Source organism: Streptopelia decaocto, assembly GCF_964273445.1.
Source record: "Streptopelia decaocto genome assembly, chromosome: 13".
In the NCBI taxonomy this organism is placed as follows: Eukaryota; Metazoa; Chordata; class Aves; order Columbiformes; family Columbidae; genus Streptopelia; species Streptopelia decaocto.
The window spans coordinates 16,118,580-16,133,769 of NC_138668.1; the positions used below are offsets into that span (position 1 = coordinate 16,118,580).

At 44.5% G+C, this 15,190-nt stretch overlaps 1 protein-coding gene across 3 annotated transcripts in view; it reads right to left on the reverse strand.

The window, feature by feature from the left end:
* Positions 1-6,514: 6,514 nt before the first annotated feature.
* Positions 6,515-15,190, reverse strand: part of TXNDC11 (thioredoxin domain containing 11) — a 32,857-nt gene continuing 24,181 nt past the window's right edge. For all 3 annotated transcript variants that reach the window (XM_082065029.1, XM_082065028.1, XM_082065030.1), the window contains 4 exons: positions 12,348-12,493; positions 11,441-11,550; positions 10,245-10,325; positions 6,515-7,468 (listed from right to left, as the gene is read on the reverse strand). In XM_082065029.1, the coding sequence (XP_081921155.1) occupies positions 6,841-7,468; positions 10,245-10,325; positions 11,441-11,550; positions 12,348-12,493 (965 nt within the window). In that variant the 3' untranslated portion in view covers positions 6,515-6,840. The remainder of the gene's footprint in view (positions 7,469-10,244; positions 10,326-11,440; positions 11,551-12,347; positions 12,494-15,190) is intronic.

Genomic DNA, 15,190 nt, shown 5'->3' on the forward strand with positions numbered 1-15,190 from the left:
ACTGCTCTCCAACAGGTCATTCCCCAGCTGATACTGGAACCTGGGGTTGTTCCTGCCCAGATTCAAGACTCTACACTTGCCCTTGTTCTATTTCTTTAAATGTTTCCCTGCCCAACTCTCCAGCCTGTCCAGGTCTCTGATGGCAGCACAGCTTCCAGTGTCACCACTCCTCCCAGCTTGGTGTCACCAGCAAACTTGCTGACAGTCACTCTGTTCCCTCGTCCAAATCGTTGATTAATATATTGAATAACACCGGCCCCAGCACTGCCCCCTGAGGCACTGCACTGGATACAGGCCCCAACTGGACTCTGCCCCATTGACCACGACTCTCTGGCTTCTTCCCTTCAGCCAGTTCCCAGTCCACCTCACTACCCGATCGTCCAGACCACACTCCCCCAGTTTAGCTGTGAGGATGCTGTGGGAGACTGTGTCAAATGCCTCACTGCTCCATGTCCCTCCTGTCACCCCCCAGGCCTGTCACCACCCGGTCTCCCCTCCTGTCAGCACCAGCCAGGGCAGGACAGCCTGGGGGAGATGTGGCGGGCTTTGCCGTGTGGGGCTCTGTGGGAGATTTGAGGCACTTTCTTGAGTAGAACAGGCATTGTATGGAACTGTGAGGCCTATGTGACCCAGAAGAGAGCAAAACCGCCTCCGCGTCTTACGTGACCTCGTGCAGCCTTGAGCAAGTGAAGAAGAGTCAGCAAGTCACCAATTTTGTCGATACGTTTTGCTCAGCACTAGAGCTCGTGCAGATTTGTAACATCCAGTCACTCGTGAGTTTGCGGCGCGTGAACAGCAGCTCTTGTCCAGTTACGTGCAGTCTGTAAGTGCGTGGACAGGTCAAAAAGATACTTAAGGAGAATTGTAACAAGCAATAAACGGCTTCGCTTGAGTTCACATTGGATTGTGTGGAGTCCGTGATTCTCGCCCTCGCAGGGCTCTGCTGCCCGTGCCACTGGGCCACCAAAGGGAGGGGACATCTCAGGGGTCTGAGTGCATCTTGTTGCATGTATAGAAAGTTCAGTCCAAGAAGCCAATGACCATTTGCGTTTATTGCCATAAACCTATGTGCTGCCCAAGGGTAGCACATTCACAGTTGCTTGAGCTCTGGAGAGGAGCAATGAAAACTGAGGAATGAACCGCTGGCATTAGGAGGTGCCCAGGACAATATTTCCTGTTTTCTCAATCATCACAGTTGCTGCTGCCACTGCCCTAGTGCATGAGATCAGGCCTTGAGTTATGAGGTCTAGTGCTGCTGAGTAATATGCCATGGCTCACAGACATTTCTGGGCTAACTGGCTATTCCTTCCTGTTCATGTGAATATAATAGAAAGGGTTTGCTACAGTCTATCAGGGCTAACAAGGGATCTTCCACGACTTCTTGGTTTAGATCTTCAAATGCCTTTTGGGTTTTCGGTCCTCTATATCTAGGGGATAGTTATTTTTGCTATTTGTGTCAGTTTGTTTCTCCTGTTAATAGTGATTTGGAAGCAAAGATTTTAATTTCGTAGCCTTGCTTATAAGCCACAGTCCAAAGTACAGCAGAGGAGGCGAATAAGCAGTAGGAACAGAGGGATGGATAGAAAAGTACAATAGAGGAAGAAGGACACGGGAGAGAGAAAGACAAGGAAAAAGAGCAGGACACACATTGTCAGAGAAACACAAAGGGAGAAGGACAGGGTGACACAGAACGAGAAAAAGGGTCAGGTAGGCAGGACAAAGGGAAAGAGGAAACAACAAGAGACAGGGAGCAGGACACAGATGGAGGCAGAAAAGCCTGGGCTGGGCAGCAGGACAGAGACGAGCAAAATCCCAGCACTGGGCTGCAGGACAAAGATGAGAGAAATGACAGTGACAGGGAGCAGGACAGAGTGACAGAGAGAGCGGAACAACTGAGTGGGAGCAGGAGAGAAGAGTAGGAAGGATGGGGGAGAGACAGGGAGAAGGACAGAGAAACAGAGAGGGAATGAGAGGGGCAGGGAGCAGCAGAGCTGGAGCAAGAAGGGAAAAGAGATGGGCAGCAGAACAAATGGAAGGAGAAACAAAGACGGGCAGGAAGCAGGACCAAGGGATGGAAGAAGAGAAGAACAGTCATGGGCTGCAGGACTGAGATGGAGGAATTCAAAAAAAGCCACAGGGAGCAGGACAGAGTGACAGAGAAAGAGCAAAGAACAGTGGGCAGGACAGAACTGAAGGATAAAACACAACTGTGGTGGGACAGAGATGGAGAAAGGAAAAACAGAGCAAGAGAGAGAGAGGAAAGAAGGGGCAGCAGCTGGACAGGGGGATATAGTGAAAAAGGATAAGACCTATAAGAGGACAGAAAGACAGAAAAGAAAAAAAGGACAGAAAGCAAGAGGCAAGCAAGGATCTGGACATGGAGAAAGAAGCAGCAGGGAAAGAGGAAGAGATGCAGAAAGAGTGAGAGGGAGCAGGAGAGAGAAAGAAAAATAAGGGTTGAGACCAGGAACAAGATGGGAAAAAAGTCTGGGGTGGGCAGCGAGGCAGAGGAGGAGTAAAAAGAAGAGAGGTGGGGATAGGGGCAGGGGGCAGGATAGAGGATATAGCAAGAAATGACGGGGCAGGGAACAAGACAGACAAAAATAACAACGAGAAAGAAAACCAGGGAAGGTGAGCAGAACAGAGGGATGGAGACAGAGAGAGAGGTGTCAGGAGGAAGAGATGGGCAAACCAGTCTGGGAGCAGCTTTGAGGGACAGGGAGAGAGGAGATGAACAGGAGGAAGAACAGGGATGGTGGGACGCAGAATGTAAAAACATAGTGAGAGAGGAGAGGAGAGGAGAGGAGAGGAGAGGAGAGGAGAGGAGAGGAGAGGAGAGGAGAGGAGAGGAGAGAGAGGAGAGGAGAGGAGAGGAGAGGAGAGGAGAGGAGAGGAGAGGAGAGGAGAGGAGAGGAGAGGAGAGGAGAGGAGAGGAGAGGAGAGGAGAGGAGAGGAGAGGAGAGGAGAGGAGAGGAGAGGAGAGGAGAGGAGAGGAGAGGAGAGGAGAGGAGAGGAGAGGAGAGGAGAGGAGAGGAGAGGAGAGGAGAGGAGAGGAGAGGAGAGGAGAGGAGAGGAGAGGAGAGGAGAGGAGAAGCACAGGGAGGGAGACGTACCAGGCAGAGAGTGACAAAGAACAAGGAACAGGCCAGACAGACTGTGATAAACAGAGAGGGCTGTAGATCAGGACAAAGAGACAGAGAAGGAAAAACCGCGATGGGCTGAAGGACAGAGAAAGACAGAAAAAAAGAGGCACAGGGAGCAGGAAACAGGGGCAATGACGAAAGGTTGGATGACAAAGAGAGACAGGGACTTGGAGACAAGAGAAAGGAGGGACAGCCAGCAGAGCACAATGATGGAGAGGAAGAGAGGTACAGGGAATGAGAAAATACACAGAGGGAAAGGCCGGGGGGGAAGGGGCGGGTGAGCAGTGAGAGGGACAAGAGGGGCGACACGGCCCCAGGGCCCGGGACTCACTGCAGCTCTGACTCTGCACTGCCGGGCAAATGTTCCTGCTCGGGCACTGCTCCATCTGCTGCTCTGTCCTTTCCTTTCCTCCCTCCCTGTTCTGTAGCTCCAGTCGCTTGCCCGTCCTGCACCCGAGAGAACACACGGGTGTGCGGCACCTGCGGGAACGGCGGCTGGAGCAGCCCCAGCCCGGCTCTGCTGCCGGGACAGGCCGCGCTGTGGCTGCGGGACCGGGCAGGGCCGTGCTGGGCCGGGACAGCTGCAGGGGGTGGGCTGGGGCGGCTCCGGAGCTCTGGGATCGGGTGCCGGTGCCTGTGACCCCCGGGGCTGGGCCCGGCCCCACCTCACCCGGGAGCGGCTGCAGCACAAACTGCGTGTCCAGCAGCAAATGGCGCCGGCAGCCCCGTGCCCGGGACTGGAGCTGCCAGCACGGCCCGGGGCCCCTCTGCTGTCTGACCCTGGGGGACACCGGCCCGGCCCCTCATGGCCCTGCCGGGGCTGCCCCGCTCCCAGAGCCCCGGGGAGCCGGGACGAGCAGGAGCCGAGCGGGACAGAGCGGGAGGGAGCGGCGGGGCAGGGGAGGGGTGGGGAGAGGGACAGAGGGACGAGGAGAATCCAGAGTGTCAGGGGCTGAAGGGCCCTGGAAAGCTCATCCAGTGCAACCCCCATGGAGCAGGAACACCCAGATGAGGTGACACAGGAAGGTGTCCAGGCGGGTTGCAATGTCTGCACAGAAGGAGACTCCACAACCCCCTGGGCAGCCTGGGCCAGGCTCTGCCACCCGCACCGGGAACAAGTTTCTTCTCATCTTTCAGTGGAAGCTCCTGTGTTCCAGTTTGCAGCCATTGCCCCTTGTCCTGTCACTGGCTGTCACCAGAAGAGCCTGGCTCCATCCTCCTGACACTCCCCTTTCCATATTGATCCCCAGGAATGAGTCCCCCCTCAGTCTCCTCTTGTCCAGCTCCAGAGCCCCAGCTCCCTCAGCCTTTCCTCACACTGGAGATGCTCCACTCCCTGAACAACAGGGGGAGCTGGGCCGGGAGGGGCGAAGGAAAATCCTGGTGAGGAGCCGGCACAGGACGGAGCGGGAAGAGCTGGAGGGGACAGGGACCGGGGGTTGTGCTGGGTGACCCTGGCTGGACCCCGGACCCACCCAGGTGCTCCGGGACGGGTCCTGGCCCTGACCCCAGGGTTTGTACAGCCATGTTCAGCCTCCTCCCCCAGGTCCCCCAACCACAACCCACCCCTGTCCCTGCCCCATGCACACGCTGGCTCATGTTCAGCCGCTGTCACCAACACCCCCAGCTCCTTTTCCTCCAGGCACTTTCCAGCCGCTCTTCCCCAGCCTGCAGCGTTCATGGGGCTGTTGTGACCCAAGTGCAGGACCCGGCCCTTGGCCTTGTTGAACCTCAGACAACTGTCTCAGCCCATAGACCCAGCCGATCCAGATCCCTCTGTGTTGCCTTCCCACCCTCCAGCACATCAACACTCCACCCAACCTGGTGTCATCTCCAAACTTATTGAGGGTGCTTGTCAGGCTCTGTAAAAACCTGGTCACATGCACACTACTCACCAGAAAATGCCCCGATGAATCTTAAATTAGCTTTGTTTGCAACTGCAGAAACCGAGAAGTTGCACTTTGCATCAACTGTGTAGCCTAATTCCTCTGTGTCAGGATCTGATTCACCTGGCATAATGTCCATTGCCGGCAATGGACAAAGGGTTATATTGGTGTGAGGAGACTATTTTTTTGTTACTTGACTGTTTAGCTGAGCCTATTTTGATGGAGCTTCTACTGTAATGTGAACTACTTTACCACTGTGAACTGTAAATAGGCTGTCAGAAGCTTTTTGCTTTGTGTTCCAGAGCATATGGGAATAATATGATGCAACTGTACATAACACACAAGGGGTCTCCTGCAGCACAACTATAGGTGGGATTCCAGACCCTCAAAACCAAATGTGCAGTGAAAGCTTGCTTCTGCCACTAACTCGAGTGCACAGCCATAGAAAAGTCACAGCTCCTCGTCTTAACAGTTCATTGGACTGATGCAAGATAGCAAAGGCCTTCCAGATGCACACATCGCTTCATTTCCTGCTATGGGAACTGTACAAAGATGTATTAAATGTTTGGGATCTCAAAGGTTTGGGGCGAGGAGGAACAAGAAGACTGAGCCACCCATGGCAGCTTACATATTCTAAAACTCTTAGGGAAGGCACACACACTCTGAGGCCACTCACCTGTTTTCTGTGACTTTAGCCACAGCTCCTTCTTGCCTACTGAAATGTTTAAACACTTAATTGCCTAATAGAAAAAAAAAAATAAAATAAAAAGAAGCTACTGTAGATCTGCTCCCTGAAATAAGTGACAAATAATGGATGGAGTCCAAGTTCTTCAGCTCTACAGGAAGCATTAGACTTGCTTCTTGTCCCTGTACATATGGAATTACTGAGTAACATAGGCCTAGCAAGCTTGCTTGAGAATTTTAACTATATGCAAGACAACAATGGCCTAGCCAGTGAAGTCCTGTCCCTTTCTTCTACAGTAAGATGTTTACTTGCACTTTTAGTGCTACATTGGTCTTTTAAATTGAAGACTATATAATTTGACGCAAAAATGAGCGCTGCCAGTAGCAAAAAGCTCCTGCTGTTGCCTCTCAAGTACACTATGGGTAGAGCTGATCGAGGGCTGTTCTTCCCCGGCACTAGTCCCCTGAGACCTGCATGGACAGCCAGACCCACACACTTAAGCTGCTGTATTCTAGGCCTCTTACAAAGCAAAGAGAACAGGATTATTTCAGTAAGACTTTCTTTAGTTTTCAGTGGAGAACAGTTCACACATGGCTCTTGCAGGTTTCAAGACAGTCATAACTTGTATACAAAAGTGATACAAAGTGCTGAAGGTCTGGAACAGAACAGTTTTGGCAAGATGACTTTGTCCATTCAAGTTTACTGATTACATGGATGAAATATCTCTATTTTAAAATAAATTCAGCAAAGAAAACGCAGTGTAAAGGGCAAACTTCTGAAATTATGGAAAAGTATAAATCAAAGGTCTGATTGCTCTTCTAGCAGCCGTCCAGTGAAAAAGAACTGGTCCTTAGTCAGAGGTGCTGCCCCTAAAAATCAGCATCTTTTATTTAAATGGATAAGTGTTTGCAAGTTAGTGCAATAGTAAAGTGCAGAAAGTGTTTTCCATATTCCTCTTCTCTTTAGATGTGGGTATCTCATAAGTTGTTCAAGTATACAAAAATATTCCATTTGATTTTTCTTTTTCTAAATCATGTGGGGGAAGAAGTCTTTATTTACAATTGATTTCAATAAAATTTGCATAAATACCTACCCAACACTGCATCATTTGACTTTGTGTAAGCAATCATTCTGTCCTGTTTCCAATACTGTGCTCTGTCTCTGTGGTACTGATATTATCAATCCTTTTTTCCTCTAATGTGGCAGTAGCTGTTGAAACTGATACAGCATTATCTTCAGAAAGTGTTTGCTCTGACTGAAGGGATTCTTTAATTTCATCTTTGCTCTGTAGCTTCCCTTCCCTCGATGCCACCAGGATTCTCAGTAGAGCATTCTCTTTGAGGAGGTTTTCTGATGCATCAGCTAATTCTTGAAGCTTTTCAGCCATTTCTAGCAACTCCCGATTCTTGCGGTCGTGGGTGGCCTGGAGCTGCTCGCTGTGGAGCTGCAGAGTCTTGTGCTGCTTTTCCAGTGCGTGTTTTTGCTGCTGTAGCCTCTGCTCCTCTCTCCTGGCTTCAGAAAGCTGTGCTTCCAGCTGCTCCTGGGCCTGATGAAGGGCACCGATTTCCGATCTCAGCTTCTGGATTTCCCTCTCTAAGTGGGAGATGCGTCCTTGCTGTAGAACTGTCTCTTTCTGCAGGCATTCTTTGGTACAGGGCTCCGATGAAGAGAAACTTGAGTGATGCAAAATAAACTTAAGGAGATTAGGAAGGTTAATTGAAAAGTCTTCAGGGAACTTCACACTTTGTTCCTTCCTAGAAAGACACAACAAGTTACTATTAAAACATTCAGATAGGTAAGCAATGATAATTTTATCTGAACATCTACTGTTCAATTCCAACTTGATACCTTGTGAGTTTTTTTTATCATAATGGTTAATATAGCAGCTAAGAGAAACGTGAACTCACACAATAAAGACAAAGGACACAGTATTTTGTCTTGGTGAACCCTTTACCCTGTATTTCAGTCTGGCTGCTGTAAGCATCTCTGCACTGGACTGGTATTTGAGAGCAAAGTTTTCTGTCAAATTTCAAGAAACAGATTTTACTAAGTATCTTAATTATGGGTTAGGAGCTTGAAATACATACTGTAGCATCACTGTTGGGCAGGTGTGATCAGAGCATACTGATGTTAAACATTAAAAGCTGAAGCAAAGCATTCAGGTGTTCCTAATTCTACATACATTATTAGAAGTTGAATCCAGATGTATAAAGCTGATGGGGAATGACTATTTTGAGCCTATATATGTTACCCTGGAAGAAACAGCTTAATGAGTGCCAACATCTTTCTCATTCCTTGGCCTGCGAAAGGCTGGATGCACCTGCACTGTGTCCTGGCACCAAGCAGAGGTGACACGCAGGCCTGACACTGAATTCCGATTTTCCCCGCTGCAGAGAGCAGGTTCAGGACCCTTGGATGTGCCATTCCAGGTCCCATCCCAGTCCTACATATATTAATGCTCTCCTGCTCTTTTCCATCCCTAACTTTACAGTTCCTTATTCTCCAGAGGCACCCTTTGTGCATTCCTCTACCTTTGTTTTTGTTCACCCATTCATTAATCAATTCCCTTCCTCCAGCTCAGCTTTCCTTCATCATCCCAAGAAATTATTCCCAGTCCCAGCTGCCTCCTTGAAACTCCACTTGCCTGTCCTACACTCTTATTTCTTGGCTGTTCCTCCAAGATTTGCTTGCTATATCCAGTTTCACTTCAGCAGCATGTCACACCTTGTTTCACTGCTCATCTCCCTCTGGATATTCTCCTCTGAAGGTGTTAAAACTGCGACAGAAACTTCATCTGTTTTAAAGAGACAATGCAAGGCTTCCAGAACGCCCAATGTGCTGCTGTTCTGCAGCACTTGCTACTGAGTCAAAGTGAAAACCAAAACGTTCTGACAATGTACACAAATCCTCGTGATGTAATTCTGTAGTAGCTGTAAAAGCAACGCTCTGCAGTTTTTTGTAATTGCTGCTAAAAAGCATCAATAACATTAAGGAAACTAATGACAACTAAAGAATCTGCGCTACTTCAACAACAAGAAAAATCTTTAAAAAAAGTGTATTTATGCCCAAGTGAAATACTGAAGTAATAAGTGATGTTTTAAGAAAGAAAAAAAGATATTTCAATAACCACAGTGTTAGTTCACACAGGAAGTTCTTACATGAAATCACTTTAAAGCATGGCTTTCACTTGAAGGCCGGATCACACCTTATGAAATATTAATAGATTTAAAAACCCCACACCCTTATGTTTAAGAAACGCTGCAGTCCAACAGCTCAATAAAGCCCCTGAGGTATCTGCAACGGATCTTCCAGCCAGGCAACATGACAATCTTCCAATAACTTTTATACAATTTCCAAACAATTTTCAGAAAGTTTCCATTTCCAGTACATTTTCTTCCTGTCTCATATTTCTGCTTCCTCAACCACCTTTTTTCACTCCATCCCATATTCTCTTCCTACTGTATCATAACATTCACAACAATTCTTTGGGTTGGGTTTTTTTCCTTCATATTCTTTCATGGCAACACGATGTCACCGAGCAAGACTAATGGCATCACGAAAGCAAGAAAAAGAAAGTAACGCTATATTCTGATCTATCAGGAATGAAAGCACCTCTCCTTTCATGTATATTTTATAAATTGAAATTTCTTTTAATGTGAAACTTCTTTCAATACAAAAGGGAACATAACTGACATATAAATGAAATACAAAAGAGGAAAATTTAACTTTTATTTTATTAAATCAAGACAAGATATGAGCTCTCTCTCTAGGTATAACTCTCTATGTATTCCTATACTGTGTAAAAGCGGAGATTTTGCTTTAGATATTAGCATCTCCTTTAGAAAGCTTATAAAGACCAGAAGCATTCCAAGTAATTCTCTCTGCAGCTATTAGACTCATTCTCAGCTGGCAGAACAACTTCCATTGTTTCTGCAGATTGCCAAAGAATCTGATATCCAAAAATACAGGGCCAGCTACACGTATCTAATGTCAGGATTGGTTTCGTTTTATAAATGAGACTAAGCTTGGGTTGGGTTACTTATTCTCCACTATAATATTGAGATCTCTCTTAGCTTACCCTATGAGAAGTGATTAGATACAAGTTGCACTAGATGCACGTTGTACCACCACCTACATCATTTCCCTCCCTTCTCCCTCTCCTGAAGTCCCCCTCATTAATTTATTTAGATCACACCAAAATAATAATTTTAAATACAACCAAATAATAAGGAAAATTAACTAAAGAATAAAGCTGGTAATGCTGCTGTTAATAAAGGAGGAGTTACAAACAATTAAATAATGAACTTTGGAGAGAACATTCACTATCCACATACCATCAGCTATCCATGTCTGTTGGGTCTGTTTGTTGTTGGTTTGTTATTTTGTTTGGCTTTTAATTAGAATATGCATAAAGTATCTATGGAAATTAATTAGTTTGGCTTTTCTCTCTACCAAGACATGTAAGCAGATAATTATTATAACTTAGTAAAATGAAAGTTAAAAACCCACTGCAAAAAATAATTACATTACCTCTGATGAGGAAAAAATAAAATGGTTGGGAGACGGTCTGTCATAAATTCCCATGGGAGGTCGTTTCGAGTGACATCAATTCTGTTAAGAAAAGACACATTGATGAAGAGAACAGGCAGATACTGAAGTTTTTTCTATTCATTAATTTGTTTCTCAAGTACAACTCTATGAGTATTTTCCCCTTAAGTAGTTTTGGAAGTAAATTATTTTGCTTCTTCCAAGGACAAGCACATTCTTAAAGGCCCCGTTTTTTCTAAAGCTCTACATAAAAAGGAACACAAGATTTTCTGAATGAAAGACCCGTTCAATCGCTTCTTGTGTTTTCCTCTTCATTGTTAGGTTTTCTTCGATTACGAATAAGATTCTTATTAATTGCAACAATTTTATTACAGAGAAAAAAACACAGAGAAGCACATCAGCAACACTGCAGGAAAAATAAGGGAGCAAATGAGAGAAGTTCAAAGTCAGGAAAGAGAATGGGTTTAGATTGGAGAGCAGTGTCACATCTGTGGGAATAGCGGCACTATTATAAGCGGGTGAAAACTCCAGATTTTAACTGATTTTTTCTCCTATGCACCTCATGCTGCCTCCTGGAGTAACTTCGGTCAGAATGAAACAAGGATGCAATCACAGCAGATGTTGTAAAATACATGAATAAGAAAGCATAGGTGAAACCTTAAAAACCCTGGACATGCCAAACAAAAACATGACTTAGATATTTTTATACATTTTTATATATATTTTTATATAAATATATATGTTTGTCCCTGTGCTGCGTGGGGCTCAACTGTCCCCCAGGTTAACCCACCTGTTCTGCCCACCTCCAACAGCTTCTCAAATACCACACTACAGGATGTAATTATTCACTACAAATTATCAGAAACACGGGGAAAAATGATTTCCTGCCGCTGTTATATTGATTCACTTCCTGAAATTAGGAAGCTTCAAGGTTAATTGCACTGTTTAAAAATTAGTTTTAATTAAACTGTGTAACTACTGCAGTGAGGTTGAAAACCACCAAATTTATACAGAGAAAAACAAAATAATGCATTCAAAGAAAAATGAAGAGGACATTTGCATCTACTATTGCAAGACTGTAGAGAAAAAAAAAAATATATATATATATATATTTTCCAGGCAGATGACCTCAATGAACTTACATTAGTCTAGAGAGACAAAATTAGAATCTCTTTTACCTTGCCACAGTGAAATTGTCTGGAGGCAAAAGCCGAGCCAGTTGAATAAAGATGTGATTAAGAGAAGCACAGAATCCACACCACTGTGCGTAATAGAGCAGCAAGACATTCTGGAAAATGAAATAGAGTTTGGTTATCTATTGTAGTTAATTTGCAGTAAAGGAGGACTAGTCTTCAACACAACTACAACATGGAACCTTTAGAACGTGAAAGGAAACAATATCCTAATGTTAATCAACTTTATTATATTTCCTGATGCTGTTTGTCTACTGAGTAAACACACAAAAACTCTTTGGGAATTCTCTTTCCATTAAGAGAACGACAAAACAAAGAGGATTATTTAGATTATTCAGTTTAGGAAATTTAAGTGAAAATGCACTAAACCTTAGTACACCTCTCAAGATTCTTTTGTAATCTTAAATCCATATGTATCTAACAGTGACTGTGTACTTCTTATGGGGGGAGAGAAATAAAGATGTGGAGACTCCTACTTTTTGCCTTTAACAAGCAAAGCAGGAGCTGGAGCTGCTGGAAACCAAATGCTGGGGATTCACACACTCACTGCGGCCCTCAAAGACAACGGATATTAATCTTCATTATCACATCTTTAAGAAATTAAAGTAATTTAACTACTGTTCAGGATGACATTTTACGTAAAGCAATTGCATGGCGTGCAATTCGAAAGCTTTTACCTCTAAGAGTTTTGCTGTGTGCTTTCAAATAATGATTTAGGTTTCAAATGTTTGGGGTGGGGGGGTGGTGGGTTTGGGGGTTTTTTGTTTGGTTTGTTTTTCTTTTTGTTTTTTCCTTTTTTTTCTTCCCATTATGTTCACTTTGAAATAATTTCCAACTTTTTAAAAAGGTTACATATAGAAAAAAGAGAAGCTTTTTGAGTAACGAGAGGTACCTTTTCACTCAAAACCACGGTGTGGCGAAAGGTGTTGGTCGTCACCTCAGTGATGACACGCTGGCCGGGAACACGGACCCAGGGCTCATCAACAAGATGCCTTTCCAAGGGACTGTAGAGAGCACTGAAATTCTTTATGAAGTTCTCTGAAATGAAATCGATACGTAACAAAGTTATTTCAGTCTCACAAATACATTATTTTGGCAGGTTTTACTTTGGAATTCAGAAGAATTCACAGAGAAAATACTAATTCAAACCTGGTTAAATGGAATTGATTTTTGAGCGTTTCGCATTAACTCTTGAGTAACCACCACTGAAACAAAGACAGAACTTGCCTGTTTCTTTGTTTGGCTCGTTACAGTCTTTTCACATCCCACACTACTCTCTCATCTTGCTCCTGTTCCTACTCAACATACTACAATTGCAATTCTCTTCCCTCCTCATCTAACCACACGCATGGTAAATTGTAAACACTATCTCCTCACGATCTTTCACTTTCTACAAAGCACTCAAGTATTTGGCCCTTCTCTTCAAGGCTCCACTTAATTTCACATTTATTTGCATTTATTCCTTTATTTTTCATTACTTTCCCTGTAATTCTCCTTTTGCTTCAGACTGTGCTATACCCATGGCCAATACGACTGGTCACCTTTTGCTTACCAGTGACCTCTTCATTTAACTTTCTCCTTAGTTTTAAAATATGTAACAGGTAGCTTAACCAGTAGTAAAAAAGCTTCAAAACCCCCAACTACCTTCAGCTACAGTCCAGAGCCTGGACCATGTTCTCTAAACTGCTGTGAGACATCAACAGTATCTTTTATTTCCAATTTAGACAGAGAAATATTACTCTAAGCATTACAAAATAAGAGTTTTCAATAGTCAAGATAAAAGATACAATATCAAGCACACTACAAATAATTATTTGATCAAACAGAAGCATCTCGTGCTGATATTTCCAACCTAAAAACTAGGCCCAAGTAAAACTGGCACTTTTGTACATACATATAAGCAAAACACCAGGTAATCAAGTTTATCTCTGAAATGCAAACAGTAGTACATTGAATTTTATAGCTACTATCCAGCATTTCATTAAATTCTCACATCAGAATAAACCAGATCTCCATATTCCTAGATCCCTCCATATTCCTAGATCTCCATATTCAGAATATCTATACATGGTAAAGTAATGACGGGAAGGAGGGGGCTAATTAAAATACACACTCCTGAATTTTTAGAAACTATCTGTAAAAACTGTTAAAGGTATTAAACACAAAGCTGTTTTGTTATTTTCAGATATCAGGAGGAGGCTTGAGGAAGTAAAATGAAATGGTAAAAAAGCCACAAAACCCAAACTCAGTGTTACTCAGCAGAAACCCGCATATCACGTGCAGGAAATCCTGTGACCTGAAAACAGTGTGAGACAGAATGTACCCGGCACAGAAAGGGGAAGGAAACTGTTATCTCCTCACTCTGATCTTAATTTTTGCTGAGCATCTTTTCTGGTCACTGGGGATTCTTATTTTCCCCAGAGTGTCTATGTGGGGGGCACCGGGCTGGATGGGATCCTTGATACAAACACAGCTGTCTGTCCTTACATTGTATATACCTTTGTACTTACGGAGCTAGGGCAAAATGGAAATGTAATTAATGCTAAAAGAATTATATTGATATACCTTCTTGAACAAAAAAATACTATGTTCACCTGAATTTGCTTCCACATTTACTTATACTGCTAATGTTAGAAAACTATGCATTTGCTGCAGGTAGACTCACTTTTGCACATCCTCAGGACAGGTTCTATGTGGTTAGGTACACTGTGTCTTCTTTAATAACAAATAAAGTGAAACTGTGATTGTTGTGTTGGTTTTTGTTTATTTGTTTGTTTTTCCTGCTCCAATTCAGCCAGGAAATTGAGTTTTGACAGATTTGGCTAAATCCACTTCAGAGCTCTACCATTAAAACACACAGATTTCTCAAAATAAATGTAAAACAATGAATAGGTTGGCTTCAGAAGCCAAGGAGAAGGGCTGGGCTCTGCTGATAGTTTAGTATACAGAACAGGTGAGTGAACACCAACACCAACATACAGATGTCTTCCACAATATCAAATATGTTAGATGCAATGTAACTTTCTTTTTTCTATGACATTTGATGTATGAAAATTAGTTCTAATATCATCCAAAACATGATTCTACTGCTTGGTTATCTACTAAATAAATAACAATACATTACGATTCTCAGAATCATAGAATGGACTGGGTTGGAAAAGACCTTCGACATCATCCAGTCCAACCCTTGGTCCAACTCCAGTCCATTCACTAGATCATGGCACTAAGTGCCATGTCCAGTCTCAGTTTAAAAACCTCCAGGGCCGGTGAGTCCAGCACCTCCCTGGGCAGCCATTCCAATCCTGACCACTCTCTCTGCACAGAATTGCTTTCTAATCTCCAGCCTCAATTTCCCCTGGCAGAGTTGAAGCCCATGGCCCCTTGTCCTATTGCTGATGCCTGGGAGAAGAGCCCAATCCCCACCTGGCTAGAACTGCCCTTCAGGTAGTTCTAGAGAGTGCTGAGCTCAGCTCTGAGCCTCCTCTTCTCCAGACTAAACAAGCCCAGCTCCCTCAGCCTCTCCCCATAGGGCTTGTGTTCCAGTCCCTTCCCCAGTCTCGTTGCTCTTCTCTGGACCCGCTCCAGCACTTCAATCTCTTTCCTGACCTGAGGGGCCCAGAACTGAACACAACACTCCAGGTGTGGCCTCCCCAATGCAGAGCACAGGGGAAGGGTCACTGCCCTTGTCCTGCTGACCACGCTGGTTTGGATACAGGACAGGACACCATTGGCCTT